This window comes from Rhipicephalus sanguineus, chromosome 2, assembly GCF_013339695.2.
Source record: "Rhipicephalus sanguineus isolate Rsan-2018 chromosome 2, BIME_Rsan_1.4, whole genome shotgun sequence".
In the NCBI taxonomy this organism is placed as follows: Eukaryota; Metazoa; Arthropoda; class Arachnida; order Ixodida; family Ixodidae; genus Rhipicephalus; species Rhipicephalus sanguineus.
Genome location: NC_051177.1, coordinates 118,691,160 through 118,707,053, shown reverse-complemented (window position 1 = coordinate 118,707,053; position 15,894 = coordinate 118,691,160). Strand labels below are relative to the sequence as shown.

At 44.9% G+C, this 15,894-nt stretch overlaps 1 protein-coding gene across 7 annotated transcripts in view; it reads left to right on the top strand.

Annotated features, from left to right (window-relative positions):
• The window catches only part of LOC119383561 (condensin-2 complex subunit H2), an 86,464-nt gene that overhangs the window by 14,537 nt on the left and 56,033 nt on the right, over nt 1-15,894 (top strand). For 3 of the 7 annotated variants that reach the window (XM_037651783.2, XM_037651782.2, XM_049412575.1), the window contains exons 5-9: nt 1,762-1,817; nt 4,746-4,818; nt 8,752-8,924; nt 11,876-12,048; nt 15,006-15,205. In XM_037651783.2, the coding sequence (XP_037507711.1) occupies nt 1,762-1,817; nt 4,746-4,818; nt 8,752-8,924; nt 11,876-12,048; nt 15,006-15,205 (675 nt within the window). The remainder of the gene's footprint in view (nt 1-1,761; nt 1,818-4,745; nt 4,819-8,751; nt 8,925-11,875; nt 12,049-15,005; nt 15,206-15,894) is intronic. The other 4 variants (XM_049412577.1, XM_037651788.2, XM_049412576.1 and 1 more) reach the window with 4 other exon arrangements.

Sequence of the window (15,894 nt, the reverse complement as noted above, 5' to 3'; positions counted from 1 at the left end):
TGTGCAGTTACCATGGTCGTCTGATGTTAAGGCAGTGGTAGTTAATGTTGCTGGAGGCCTGCTAGGAGGAGGTCAGCCTCTTGTAGTGCACGTCTCTTTGTATTGCTGTGGTGCCAGAAAATTTTACAAAAGGAAGACTAAAGACTGCTTTGCCTGGAGGCAAAGGAGCAATAAAAGCAATATGAACGTTAAGCACTGCATTGAACCCGTTTCGAAAGCTCGCGCAATAAGCGCCAATGGCATTGCAGGTGTTTTAGATATCTCAGCCAGGGTTGGCAGGTCTTAAAAGGCAAAAGTAGCCAAGAAATTGGGAAAACTAGCCAAAAAGTAGCCATCTTCAGCCAAGGGCAGTAAAAGTAGCCAAAAGTAGCCAGGTGTGGGTGAAAAAAACTGTGACATTTTTATTTAAACAGCTAAATGCAAGAACCTTTTGATGGAAATGTAAATAAGTACAGCAAGAACCCTTCAAAATCACATTTGCTGAAATTAGAGCATAAATTGTTGACTCTAGCAATCATATCGTGCAGGTTGAAGAAGTTTCTTGCGCTGTTGCAAAAGTGAGACTGTTCACGCGTCTTGCGTGACTTATATTAAAGAGACCAAAAAGACCAAAGTACCAGCCTTGTGGCGACAATAAAAATGAGCACTGCATGTGTGTTCAACATCACAGTTGCTGTGAATGAAGCATAAATTGCAGTCACTTTTGAAATCGTGTCTCCCATGATGACGAAGGTCAAGCAGTTGATATTCCCGAGTTGTAGTCTGTACCTAATTGTGAAAAATAACTCTAGCAGTTCCGATTTCTAATGTTCGATTTTTATGTCAATGAGTGCAAAGCGTCCTGAATGTGGAGCGCTTTCATTTGTCCTGTTCACTTCTAATTACAATTTGAAGTCGCGCTCAGCTATAGGCGGTCTAAAAAAATTAGGCTCCATGCGACAGTTTCCCCCCCGAGTCCCAGCCACACATCCAAAAGTATTTTCCTCTATGTAATGCAAGCACCAAATTCAATTTTGGAAGCTGGAAAGACGCCTTGAATCACCATGTTTTGAAACCGCATACCCGAACGCCAGCGGCTGCGACGTCACAAGATATTGATAATTTTGTCCAAATAGAGGGAACAAGAAAGCAGCCAAAAAATAGGCAAGTAGCCAAGATATTTTTTGTGCCGCCACCAGCCTAAAAAGTAGCCGAACCTGGCGACCCTGATCTCAGCGGTGCAAGAGACGAGACCAGAGGTAATCAATCACTGTTTATCATCTCTCAAAGGAAAGATTAGATTTAGTTTGACACTTCCTGTCCTCTCCGCTGAGATCACTTTATGTGCCACGGTGTGGTTTGCACACAGCTTTCTGGCCACAACGCTAATGTGTCTGTACGCACACAGCTAAGACAAAAGTGCAAGCCAAGAGCACTGCCCTGGTTCTTGCAGAGCATGTTGGGTGCAGCATGACAATGTGGCTATTTGGCTTTGTTGTGTTTTCAAAACCAAACGCTCAGCGCATCTCTGAAGACCTCCGAAACTCCATCGAAAATACATCTGGGGGGTTTGTGTAATTTCACTCGCATCAAAAAAGAAATCGACATCGTTGTTGTTCACTACTCCCATGATCATTGGTTATGACATTGTTGTAAGTGTAAATGAAAAGTGACTAATTTCCATCTAATTCATTTTTCAGTGCTGTGATCAACCCATCTGGAAGTTTTTGTAGCAGGACTTATTTCATTGTTGCTTCTTGTTCTTTTTTTTCATTTTCACAGGTGGAATATCTCCACTCCCTTGTACAAAAGATGGCAGGAGAAATAGTTCATAACAGGTACTTCCCCATTTCGTTTTTCATGCCTTGCATGTATCTGCTCAGTAGTACTATGATGGTCTGCAATGATGGTGGTGCTCCTTGCACTACTTTACTTGACACTGCTGCTTATGTGATTACCCTACATCTGAATAAAGTGTGCAGATTTGCTGAAAGGTGGTAACAGCATTCCAGTCGGTTTTAATTGTTTACCTATTGCTTATTGGGGTTACCCCTTGGGTACCCCCCCCCCTTCAACAAAACAATGTGTTCAGCACTTCACATTTATTTGCTGCTTTTTACAACACATTAATTTTGCATTTTATTATTCTTCTGTGTTCTTAAGAAAACATCTGCAGCATAAGGAAAACACCATCACAATGGGCTTCCACGTTTTTTTAAAGTTTTAGTGAATGAAATGTAACCTCTTGTTGCGATGAAGCAATTACCGTATTTACTCGAATGTAACGCGACAACGATTGTAACGCGAGGGGTGACTTTTCATCGCAAATCGCAAAATGGCCAAAGCCATAATCATATAGAATTGGGTGCATCATTGCACTTTTTAGACAACTTGAATTTCGGTACTTGATTGAACGTGAGTGTCGACTTCAGGTAGCAAAAATCTGGAAAAGAAAGCTTGCGTTACATTAGAGTAAATACAGTAATAAGCCACAGCATGCCGCTGTTAGTCAAATACGGGACGTTATGGTTTTATTCGTGGGTTTCAACATCCCAAATCAGTGCAGTTGCTATCCACTAAACGTTATTCTAGAATAAAATAATTAGAAACCAAGAGGTGCAGATGCGGAAAATGTGGACAAGAACACACGCACTGGCCATTTGTCCTGTTCCCCCTTTTTGTTCACGCAAGTCTTTTTCTTTTTTTATACTGACATGTTTCAAGTCTGAACAAGAACCATTTATGTGCAGATTTTCACTTGTCTTAATTCTGCGCTAAGTTGACACCACTTATGCATGGGCCACATCTGCGAATGCAAAAGACGAGGACAGTGAACATGATCTACCAACTGCTTATATTCGTTGAAATGTGGCCGTTACCTATACGAGCAGCCCCATATACTGTTTTTGTTTCGTTAGCATGCTGAAACTCTCTGATGAAATGAGTCGGTATTGAATGTGTCATTTGCATATGAGGCACGGCAGGCAGTCAAGTAAGCAGCAGTTGCCCTCTGTACATTGGCAAGTGTGCATCGACGTTCTCAACTCTACATTGCTCCACATCGTAGCGTTTTCATTTGCTGACTCCCTATCTTCTCAACCTCGTAGCATGCGTACCCGTTACTCTGCTGTCAGCTTTTACCAGTTGCCATATTTGCATATACTTATGTTTGTGTGAGCTTTTCCAGTGTCCTAACGCTCTCCTTTCTCATTTCTTTCTTTGCCTGCTTTTTCTTCCCCTCGCAGATCGTCGAAATTTTGTGAAAACAGTACGCAGTAGGTTCGCAAAGCACTCTTTCTTTCCTATCTGTTTCGCTTTAGCGCTGCGCAACTTTAACGCTTGTGACTTGGTTTGAAATGAAGGTGCTACTGCTACCAGCTTAATTCTGTTTTCTTTCTTTGGGTGTTTCTGGAGAGGAAAATACAGCAGACTCCCTATTGGACAAACATGCAAACAGGGAAACTTGGATGTTGAAGATTGGCCTGAATGTAGCAACACCAAGCCTTTGACAGGCTAAGCAGTGGCCCCAGAGCTGCTCTGTGTTTATTAGGGAACTATGGCTTTTAAAGGGCACTGCAACAATTTCTGAGCGTACTTAGTAGTATAGCCACTCTTAGTTGTTGCATCTGTATCTCTGTTATTTGAAACAAGGCGTTGTATGCCGCCTAAAATTTGGTTGTTGCAGTTGGCCTCTGAACATGCTACAGGATCCCTATAACAGATATGTCTAAAAGGGAGTTTGCTGTAATGTGCATGCTGTTCATCCTTCCTGCTTTTAAGTGACTTATCATCGAGCAAAAAAATTTTCGCTGCACCGCCTATTTCAGTTTTTCATGCAGGGACAGGGATTTATTTTAGCATGTGTCACTCAAAGTAGTCTTTCCTGCACGTAACGCTGTTGAACTTGCGCAAACACTATGCCACAAGAGCAATCGTTTCAGTCAACCATAGCCTCTCTGTCCACTTTACTAATTCTCAGCTGTCAGTGTGCTACTACAAGGATAGGAGTAATGTAATCCTGCAGTTAGCCGTACTTGCTAATTATAAATCTATTTGGTTGGACTGCATGCAGGATCCACCATTTTGTAATTGCTCTTTTGTACTTTAGGAACTGCTACAAAAAAATTAAAAATGTCAGCTGGCACCCTATGGGTGCCATCACCATCTATAGGGCCGCAAGAAAATGAGCTTCAATGAAATTCCCAACTTGGGACTTCTTTGTTCGGCATGTGCACCAGTCTACTACAGTTGCAGCAAGGCACCCACTTTCGTAGGTCTTATTTGACAAAAGTGGCTAGATGTTTTCTGGCCGTTACTTATTTTACATAAAGAAATGAAGACAGCATTGGTGCGTTGTGTCTTGCAAGATTGGTGATAATCAGCCATGATAACCTGATCAGAATTAACGCAGCGGAACCTCGTTGATTCATATCCCAAGGAGATCGGAAATTTCTTTGAATAAAGGGAGTGTGAACTGTAGTAAAAAGAGCCCATTTGATGGTAAATTTGATGGCCCAAAACGTGTGCCTGGACAGGTATTTTCTGCGGTGTCTTAGCATGTGCCAGCAGTGATGGTGGGTTGTGGGGAGACAAGTGCAGGCCGATATATATTTTTTTATGAGATATTTCTCGGTTATCCGCTAAAGAGTAAGGAATGCTTTTGCTAACTTTATCCTTTATTCATACTTTTGCATAGCCTGTGTGTTTATTGTGTGGATTGTTTTGCCTGCTACTCATCGTTTTGAATCTTGCCTTATGCTCCGCAGCCTGAAAGGTCGTGACACGCAGGAGAATGCCAAAGAAGGTGGTTCAGCAGCCCGGCGGAAAAAAGATGACACGGTGAGCTATTCAGTCAATGGATCAGTGGCTTTTAACTACACACCAAGTGTAACAGCTTTGCTAAAACATAATGGGGATATTCTTTGAGAAATTTTGTGCATAAATGCTCACCTTTCTGGACTCCTTGAGTGTCCCCTCTCAGACATTTAATATACCATCAGTAAAAATTTAAGTGCGAGTAAGTCAAAAGCAAGTAGATTGCGCACCTATGCATGCTCCTGTAGTTTCCTGTAAGTTGCTACATTGTGATCAGTTGTTCTTCCATTATTCGCATTTCTTCTTATACTCATGGTATATGTTAACATGACACTGGAAACTAGATATACTACTGATAAAAGAATGATCATTTGTTTACGTTTTTGTTTATTTCGGCTACACGTGGCAGAGAAATGCAGTGCAGACATCTAGCCGATTTTTTGCGGCATCAGTGAGTAGTCATGGTAACTTTGTGGCTAAGGTTGTGCTGAGGACGCGCGTTTGATTCCTAGCCACAATGGCCACATTTCAATGGGGGCGATGTAGAAAAACGTCTGTTTATGTATACAGTAAAAGCTCGTTAATTCGACACCCGTTAATTCGGAAATTCGGATAATTCGGATGGCTCTATTGGTCCCGGCCAAAGTGCATGTTAATCTATGGGACCAAACCTTCGTTAATTCGTCAGAATTGGGCTCCGCACCGCTTAATTCGGACAAATTCTGACGGCTGCCGCTACACAAATGTGTGGTAAAGCAGCGCTGGCACTACTGGGGCGAAACCGAAACTTGAATGACATCGCCATCGTCATCAACTAGTGGGGGCGATCGCAGCGTCACCGAATGTCGGCGTCTTCTTTCTTCGCTCCACTGTAGCTCCACTGCGCGGACTGCGCCTCCGACGCCATTTTCCCTTGTGTTGTGTCGGCACCGTCTCTTCTTGGGGAGTTCTTGTTTTTTCCCGTTGTGACCGTGTTTACATGTGAGGCCCGAGCATGCGGCAGTAGCCGACGGTGGCATCGACGACGTGTCAGCCGAGTCCACCGACGGTGACTGCCCGACCTTCGATGCTGTCCCTCCCACAGATATGACCCTTCAGGACCACATCGCGATTGATGATTGTGTCACCACGACTGGTCTCCTGCCCGATCAAGAAATTATTAATGATGTCGCGACCTCATCGCACCTCACGCGAAGTCTCGGAGGCGCTTTTGATATTAGAGGGCGTTTGCCTGAGCTCTTCCGACAGTTTGCGTGCTGTTGGCCATTTGGAAAAGTTAAGAAAAATTGTAATGTAAGCCGGAATCTGCGTGAAAACGCAGACGACCATTACAAAATACTTCAGCAAATAAAGGTATGCTTCTCCAACTTGATTTTAATGTTGTTTTTCCTGTTCATTCGTTAATTCGGCATTCGGTTAATTCGGACATTTTTTCCAGTCCCGTGAAATTCGAATTAAAGAGCTTTTACTGTACCTAGGTGCGCATCAAAAAACCCCAGGTGGCCAAATTTATCTGTAGTCTTTCGCTATAGTGCGCCTCATAATTGTAGCGTGGTTTTGATGCTTAAAACGTCGTGAATTTTGCATAGCAGACAACTGAAAAGACCAAAATGTCACTGTCCTGCTTCCCTGTGACCACCTTGCATGCCATGACGTCATGACCAACATGCCTTCCGAGAAACAAATACTAGTACAGTCGAATCCCGCTATAACGAATACCGCTACAGCGAAATTTCCGCCACAACGAATAGTTTTCGATTCCCCGTCAGCCGCCCATAGAAAACAATGCGAAAAATGCCTCGTCACAACGAATACTTTTTCTGGGCATTTCCGCTTGAACGAAGTTTTCGCGAGTGCCAGAACATAAGGAAAAGGGGCTTGCCGAGGATTTCCGCGAAATCCCGCTAGAAACTCGACCATTTCTCGTTGCCAGAGCCGTGCGGCCGCATCGCAGGACTCGTGTCTTAATCGGAGGCATGCTTTCTGCCCCCACACGCACATCCCGGTAAATTATCCATCATTGAGACGCTCGGCGACAAATCGTCCATCCGCCATGATGCTGCCGGTGGGTTTGATGCGCGTTCGGGCCACGGAAGAATCGTTCTTCAAGAACTCTCGCCATATTTTTGACGTAGCACTCAAAGCAAAACTACTGCTCATTGTCATGAGCCCTGCGATCGTGAATGATATTTACGGCGTTTTGAAGGCACACGCATGGCCAGCGCGCACCTAGTCCAAGCGTAACTACATTCTGTCGCAACCGCTCCGAACACAAATGCGGTCGTGTTGACGCGATCATGGGCGACCACGAAAGTATGCGCGCATCCAGCGTATGCGCAACGCGCACCGACTCAAAGCAATGCTGCGGTCAAAACCACGGTAGACGTGATCACAGATTGCAACGACGCAGTTCTGAAGACACGCGCACGGCCAGCGCGCACAGATTGAAAATGGAACTACCGTTTGCCGCAGCCGCTGCACAGAAAACCGCGGTCGCTATCGTCGGGATCATCGATAGCGAATACGCTCAAGTGCACAGCTAACGCACCGGAAGAAAGATTAAAGGCAATAAAGTCGTAAAACGGCACGAAGCGTTTCGGCATTCCTTTCGCTCGCTTATGACTGTGGTAGTGCGGAGCTTCGGCACTTCGTTTTCAGTTGGCCTCTAGCGAACTTTGGCACGCTTTTTCGCGGCGCTACACGCTCGGCACGCTTCGAGGGTAGCCTGCATATAGTATTTGCTCGTGTATAACCCACGTGTATAACTTGCGTATTGACGCAAAGCCGCCATCCTTGCATTACCATGAAGCCAACTTGCGCACCGAAATTCGCATATATCCCGCACCCCGAGTTTGGCGCTAAATTTTCTGTATAGTTCGTGCGTGTTATACGTGAGAAAATACATTCACTCAGTGTGCGGCCAAGTATACATCCGAGTTAGCGAGAGTTAAATGCAAAGGACAATGCATGCGCTTGCCGAGACCAAAGGACGAGTCATGATAATCAGATCTTCCTAACTTTTGTGGTCTATAGATGAAATTTCGCTGCAACGAAATTCCGCGACAACGAACTTTTTCGCGCGCCCTGTCAATTTCGTTGTAGCGGGATTTGACTGTATTCGGTGCCAGAATATTATTGGAGTAGTATGCAAAGCACCCTTCCACAAACTGTATTGAAAGTGAAAGAAACACATTCCTTGGGCTCGCTACATAAACATTAAAAACATAAACATTGGAAGCAGAAATGTCCTTTATTATGTGATTTGATGTGACTTGATGCCCTCATGTTGTGGTTGTAATATACGAAGTTGTACTGTGGAAAGGACTTGAAGGTCAATAAACTGCGCCCTATAACGTGCAGTGACACTGCACTGACTGCGTGATATGTGTAGCTCCTGCAGTGCGGCCTGCACAATGTGAAAAGATAGTACTTCTAAGAATTTAAAGCAGTTATAAGGACCCCTGTTTCTTTTATTATCATGGGTGCTGCACTTGCATGGTTGTTGCTAGAGTTCCAAGTTACGTTACCTGCCGTATTTACTCAATGCTAACACTCTCCTGACTGTAATGCACGCCTGATTTTCAAATAAAACCTAATGTTCTTGTTTCTAAACTTGAGCGGTGTGAAATAACACAAATGTATAAAGCCAAATGCCGTGCAATACATCACTGAGTTGACGTATCAGTACAATAGGTTGATGTTACTTTTATGTTCTGTATTACAGTTTTTTTTACTATGATGAGCAATCATAGCATCTGTACAGAGTGCCCACCTGCTATGGTCTCAGTAGAGACTGGCAGTATTGCAAATAAATAAATAAAATAAATAAATATCTACCTCTTTGCGTGATATAGTGTCATGGCAAGGAGATGGTGTTCATCATGCCTTGTGGATTGTGCTGTCATCTTACAGCATGTGTCCTTTTCTTTCTTTTTTTTTCCCCACCTCGGAGAGCAGCAGTTCATGATGCATGAGGACATGGAGGTCGCAGACAGCTTAGACGACCTGCCGACCCCGCGGCAAGCAGCACGCAACCAGGCTGCTGCACAGCGAAACCAGTTCCGGAGGCAGCGCCGGAGACCTCTGGCCATGGTCGTCTTTGACACGGAAAAGGAGACCAAGCTCTACGAGTTAGTGGATCATTTGGAACCACACGTTTATTGCAGATACCATATTTTCCACTGTATAAGGTGCATGTTTTAACAGCGAAGCTGTTTAAGCCTGCCGAAAAAAGTTTGGTGTGTATTAAATGTGTACATCATGAATGGGTATGTGCCACTGAAATTGGGCAAGTCCCACTACTTGCAGCTGGTGCACTTAAAAAAGAAGAACGCAACAGACAGGCGGCAAACACCATTTAAGATTTCTAGATAGATGTAACCAGTAATTTAGAAAAGCTTTAAAAACCGTCAAGATTAACGCAGTGATAAACACCGCAGCCGCACGTTTCAGCTTCGCTAAAGCATCTTTACGGAGTGCTTCAGCGGTACTTAGACCTAGAGAATACTAGGGAATGGGAAAGGCAGTGGCGGCTGCGAGAAGACCCCGAAGCGATGGTAGCCCTACGTGAACAGCGACGTGCCTGTAGATCTATGGTAGGTGCAAATGCTTGGGTTCAGCGCAAGTTTCTGTCTCGGGAGTTTGGACATCCATGTGGTGTCTATGACTGTCTAAGCTGAGCTACATGAGATTTTTGGAGTGCCACTTAGGACTGGAAAGAGGCTCAGGCAACATCTGCCAAAACTAGTCGAAGACGCGTCACACGGAAGTTTATTTTAGATATAAAGCACACTCCTGGTACTTATACCGCCGCATGTCTCAACTTATGACGAAACGCAAGCTGGTCAACACGTGTGTGCGGCGTAGTACGCGATAGATCCTCGAGCTCTTTTGGGGACACGATCACTTTCGCGAGATTTTTGCGTCGTGTTGTGCCGCGACTGTTCCATGTACTAAGCAGACGTGAGAGCGGCGTGGCAGCTCACCTTGCATCGCTTTCGTGGTGCTGTGCGCCAGCTGGCTGTTTTGTTCACAGATGGGGCGAGTTGTGCATGATCTTGCGAACGTACTACGTGATTGTATCCCAAATGCGTATGCTCGAGAATATCACTTCAGTTCTTCAGCAAACCTAGCCACATATTTTCAAGCAGGCAATGCAGAAAAAACCAACACGCACGCGGCGCAAAGTTTCGTTTGCTGCCACGGCGGTAGCGTTTGTTTATGTTTACGCTAGCTGTCCCAGCGTTCGATTTTGTAATCTTCGGGCAGCTTTGGGTTGTCTCGGGCTTCCCACACACGTGACCAAGACGCTATTTCCTGTCCCGACTGGAACTAGCTGGCTGACCCTCTGGCTATCTGCCAGCAAACTGCCAGAAGTCCGAAAATTGAAGATCCCCACTTTTGTGCACGAATATGGATGGCAGTGACCGGCGTGTGCCCTCCGTAATCGGGAAGTCTAAGAAGCCGCGTTGCTTCTGGGGCTATGTGCCTGTGCGTTACAGGCATAATGCGAAAGCGTGGATGACACATGATTTATTCGTAGAGTGGCTGAGCGAATTTGACTGCGACATGCACAAGCAAGGCAGGTGCGTGCTGCTCGTGGTCGACAACTGCACCACGCACCACGTACAAGCCTCTCTGATGGCAGTGACCCTGCTTTTCCTGCCGCCCAACACGTCTAAAGTGCAGCCGCTTGACTTGGGCGTCATTCGCGCTTTTAAGAGTTATTATAGGCGCCGCGTTGTGGAGCGCTTGCTCATAGCTGTTGACCGCCCGGCAGCCAACCTGCCGCTTCGGGTGACTTTGTACTCAGCTTTGGAGATGCTGAAGGCATCATGGATGGAGGTGACGGCTACATGCGTGCAAAACTGTTTCTGCAAGGCCGGCTTCGTTGACGTCGGACCTGATGCCGAGCCTGAAGCTCCCGAAAAGGACCGATGCGGCGGTGATTTGTGGCAGCGCGTCGTCGACTCCGACATGGGAGAGCGGGACACCTGCTGGGAGGACTTCATTACGGCCGATGATGATGCCGACACTGCGGAACCGTGCACGGATGAGGGCATAGTGAATGAAGTGCGCGGCAAGAGCGATTCGGAGGAATCGGAAGACGACGACGACAAAACTTCGGAGCCAGCGCCCACAAGCGTGCCTGTAGCAATTGGCTACATAGATAGCCTCAGGCAGCTTGTATATGCCAAGGGCCTCGGCGAAGAACACGCTGCCGCGTTAAATAAACTCGAGACTGTACTTATCACATCTGCGCTATCGAAACAGACGTGCATCACGGACTTTTTCACAAAGAAATAAATTTTTGGTTTTCACTTGCAACTTTTTTAAAGCTGTGTTTCATTTACTACGAACTTTGGGATATAACGAACGGATGCCGCGTCACGCTCAGGTTTGTTACAAGCGGGCTCGACTGTATATGCCGGCTGGGTCTAAAGAACACGTCTGAATGATACGATTTTCCCAATTAACGAGGGTCGAATTAACGAGCTCTTGCTGTATTGAATTCTTATATTTTATAAGGGTAAATAAGTGCAGTATTTTCTAATGTATAAGCGTGTAAGAAGAGGCGTTTTTCCACTATTGCCATCCTCGCCCTCCATTGTGTAGCTTCCAGTGCACCCATCAGAAGAAAGGGAAGAAAGCCCTCTGAACGTGCATTAACTACCTGTAAATTCGCATGTACTTGACCGATTTGAAAAATTTTTGCTAGAGGGGATTCATGCAGCTATAAAATCCACTAACGAGACAAAGTAGCTGACTGGACTAGCTGGTTGTGCATACTTGAAATAAACCGCAAAAAATGGACGGCCACAGAAAGGAAACACACAGTGCTTGTCCCGTGTGTTCCTTTTCCGTGGCCGTCCGTTTTTTGCGCTGTTTATTTCAAGTATCCACTAACGAGGTCATTCTATGATCGTAGAAAGGCGTTCCAAGGCTCTTTTGAAGAGCCGTGACTGGGGTGCTCAAAATACAGTTTGGAGCCATTCAGCACGGCCTTGCTTGTGGCCCGCTATGCGACTTCTGCAAGTCAAAATTGATCAGGCATAACCACTTGTTTCCCGTTTCTGTGCAGTCTCAAGGACGATGTGGTTGGTTTCCGTGTCGACTATCGGCTGTACAGTGGCGTGGTCGAAATGGCCGAGAGCCAGGATCAGCAGGAGTGTCCTCGGGAAGCGGATACCGCCACGTCCCTTTCCATGTCACCTGCGCACTCCTCTCTGGACATGGCCGATGATTGTGGGCCAGGTATGTTCTACACGATTCTAGCTGTGTACTCTTGTCATATAACCGATTAACGCGAGTCTTTGGGCGAGTTGGTAGTTCTTCTTGAAGAAAATGTCAACAGCGTGTCATAGCCGTCTTTCAGCATGCTCTTTTTCTTGGAGGGTGGGGGACTTTCGTAAAAAAAAAGAACTGTAGTCCCCAAATTTCTAATGCGGCCCTGAATCTTGAAGGGACACTAAAGTGAAACAATAAATTATCTTAAGCTGATAAATTAAATCTGAAAGCTCTAGTGTTGTTACTTTTACCACCATAAGCTTATTAGTGCCAGAACTCAAACTTTTTAAATTTCACAATGAAATCTCCGATTGTGACGTCGCGGATTCCAAAGTGTGTTTTTTTTTCTTATTTTCGCCGTATTGGATCAATGAAATTTCCTGAAACTTGGTATGATAAGTCTCTGACTCCCTGTGAAGACCATGTGTTTGATTTTTACCAATTAGGAACTACATAGGTCCTAGCAGACGCCGTCAAAATCAGTGACGTCACAGCGACTGGTACGGGAACTTCAAGGTGGCATCGCCACCTGCATTTTCTTTTTGTGCATTTTCTCGCTTGCCAAGGGTCTTCTTGCAGCAAGCGTGGTGTTTTTCGTATCGTGAAAGAAGAATTTACTAATATGAGAAAAATCATTTTTATCTTTAGTGTCCCTTTAACATGCACCCAATTTTTATAACAAAGAAAAGTGGTGTGCCACTGACTTTTGTCAGCAGAAGCAGTTACACCAGTGCTGACAAAAGTCAGCAGTAGTGTAACTGTATGAAGAACATACAGTTACACCACGCTCCAGTAATACCGCATTAACGGAGGACACTGTGCTTTAAAACATATTTAAAAATTCTTGATTGGTTTTGACGAAGCTTGCCGAGTTTGCTGATGTGCAGATTCCAAATTGCAATTATTTGTTTAGAACAGTACGTAGTTTTTAAGATATAAAACATTTCATGCACCTTCTTGGGAGCTATATTGGTTCCTAAACTGCGAGACTTGGAAAGTAAATCGGTGAATCAGAATACAGCAATTTGGATTGGTAACTGTTTGCAATAAAACAGGAATGGATGTTCTAAACCGGTCTGAATAAAAGTTATGGTGTGTTGAACATTTCCGACTGAAATCCCAGCTTGACACACTGACTTGCAAATTGTTGGAAAGATGATCCATGGCTAGAGGTGACGATGGAATCACGGAACTGGTAGTTACTAGGCTTGTGCGAATATTCGAGCACTTCGAATATTCGAACGAATATTGCACTATTCGAATTTGCTTCGAAACGGATTTAAATTCTAGGAAATTTTGAAGTATTCGAAATGAACGAATAGACATATATATAACCCGCATGTAACCCCCTGTAAAGATTGTTTCACTGCAGCGGAGGTGTGCTATACCGTGAATACACCTTCTCAGGAGAAATCCGCACCGCCGCGAATCCCCACTTCAAGGTTAAATGAACATACACTAAAACCTCGTTAATTTAAAGTCACTGGGACTGTGAAAAATCAGATTAAGTGGGTTTTCGAATTAACCAAACATACAAAAAGCGGGATGCAAGGAACTTTGAAATACTGGAAGTAATCGGAGGTGGTCGTTTGCTGTGCCTGCTAGTTTGTGGCTACAAGGGTTATGTTTTCCAGCAATACCTGGCCCCAATTTCGCCGCTAAACCGGGGAAACTGCGGGCCTCGCTGCTTTCAGCGCTAGAAAAAAAAAAAGAGGAAAAAAACAACGGTCTCGTGGTCAACTGAAATGCGTGCCTGCGGAAAAAGACACGCTTCGCTGCATCACAGTGGTGACACGCGGGCAGCGTGTCACCTGCTTCTCGCAGCGTCAGCGCGTCATGACCCGACCATTCGTCCATTCTTTCTGTTAAAATAAATAATTTAATAATGACCAGTGTGACGGAATTCGCGATGTGTTCTGGGTGGAAAAGATGATCATTGAAGTTTTCAACCTGAGTTTTCGAAGTAGGGTGTTGCAGGCAAGTACTCCGCCAGCAGTGCAAGTGCGCAAATTGCCGGAACAACCGCCAATCGGAGGTTCGCATACATCGCGAATTCCGTCAGACCGCCTTTTATTAATTTCTCTATTTTCCCAGAAAGAATGGGTAAATCATGACGTGCTGACATTGAGAGAAGCATGCGTTATGCTGCCCGCGTGTCACCGGTGTGTTGCAGTGAAGCACGTCTTTTCCGCAGGTGCACATTTCAGCTGACCACGAGACCGCTTTTTGTTTTGTTTTTTTCTTGCGCTGGCAGCAGCAAGGCTGGGATGCTTCACTTGTCACGTATTAGTATCGCTACATTGCATTGCCTTGTGGCTCCTAAGGGCCATCGTTTCTGTGGATTTGCGGCTAAATCGCGATCGGGAATTGGTACATGGCACCCAAAGTTCTCGAATTAACCAGGCTGGTGCTGACTGCCGCTTCAAATTATCCACTCTAATTTACATTGCAAAATACGGGGCCGCAGAAATCCTTCTAATTATGCGGGATTTCGAAATAACCGAGTTCGAATTAATAAGGTTTTACTGTATTGCCCTCACATCGATTCATCATTTTTTAAGTTTAGAAGCTTGTGATACCGGCTTATATGCTGTAAGTATAGTAAATTTTAAATCGTAACGTATTTTACAAGTTATCACTTGCATTCTACCGAAAGTCAAATCCTGCTACTACTCAAAGTTGCTCAAAGTTGCTTTGAACCAAAAAGAATGACATATGCATATGTCTTGTTTCAACTTTAAAAATATTGTGCTGGTTAGTTGGGTCATGACAAATATGCTCATTTTTCTTTATAATATGTGATATAAACTATTCGAATTCGCTTCGACCAAATCACTATTCGCTTCGAATTTGTTTCGGACCTAAAATTCACTATTCGCACAAGCCTAGTAGTTACAGAAGTCATAAAGTGCGGTACTGAGCAGTTTCCACCGATATTTTTTGCCCAGCATCGCCACTGTTGATGCCAGAGGAGCCTGAAATGGTCCCCTTTTGTGGGGACATAGGGGCCTTCGAGGAGTGTCCAGCGAAGCCAGATGTGGAGGAGGCCCCCACGGTGCCCGTACCTCCGGTCCGGCAATCTAGCCTCGCCAAGCGCATCAAGGAGGAGCGCATCAAGAATGAGGTAGCAGCGGCTGTTGAATGCTGTTTTGCAGTGTGAGGCTCACAACATGGGCCCAATGCACGTAAACTTAAACTTACAACACCTCCAGAATTGCTCCTGTGCACCATTCACCTTCTATGTTTAGCTAAGCCTTTTTCAGTCTTTGATATGTGTTTTGGGACTGCTCATTCATTTTAAAAGCTTGATGCAGAGTGTTCACACATTGCATTTTAGAATACATGGACGCGCCTTGAACTTGGATCATTCATCTGGTCATCTCGCTAAGCATACTTAATATAGTCCAGGGGTCTCAGCAGCTTGTGGGCCGCGTGCGGCTTGTGGACTTTTGGTTAGCAGCCCGCGACCCACACATGACTCTCTTCGTCCCGTATTTAAAAATTTTTTAGTAAGTATGTTAATCAGCTAAACAGACTTGACTGGTCTCAAGCATTTGTTTCATGAGCACCCCATGCAGTCACCATTTGTTGAAAGATAACCATGAAACAAAAACTCTATTTCAGAATCATATACAGTAGAACACCGCTGATACGTTTTTGAAGGGACCGTAGGAAATAAACGTAAGAGACGGGAAACGTAAGTGCCGAAAAACAGGAAAAACGGCAAAATATTTAGTGGTACAGAATTTTATTTCAATTCTTACGAGCAGCACGAAAATTGGCGCACTCAGCCGCGATCTAGTCGACGGATAG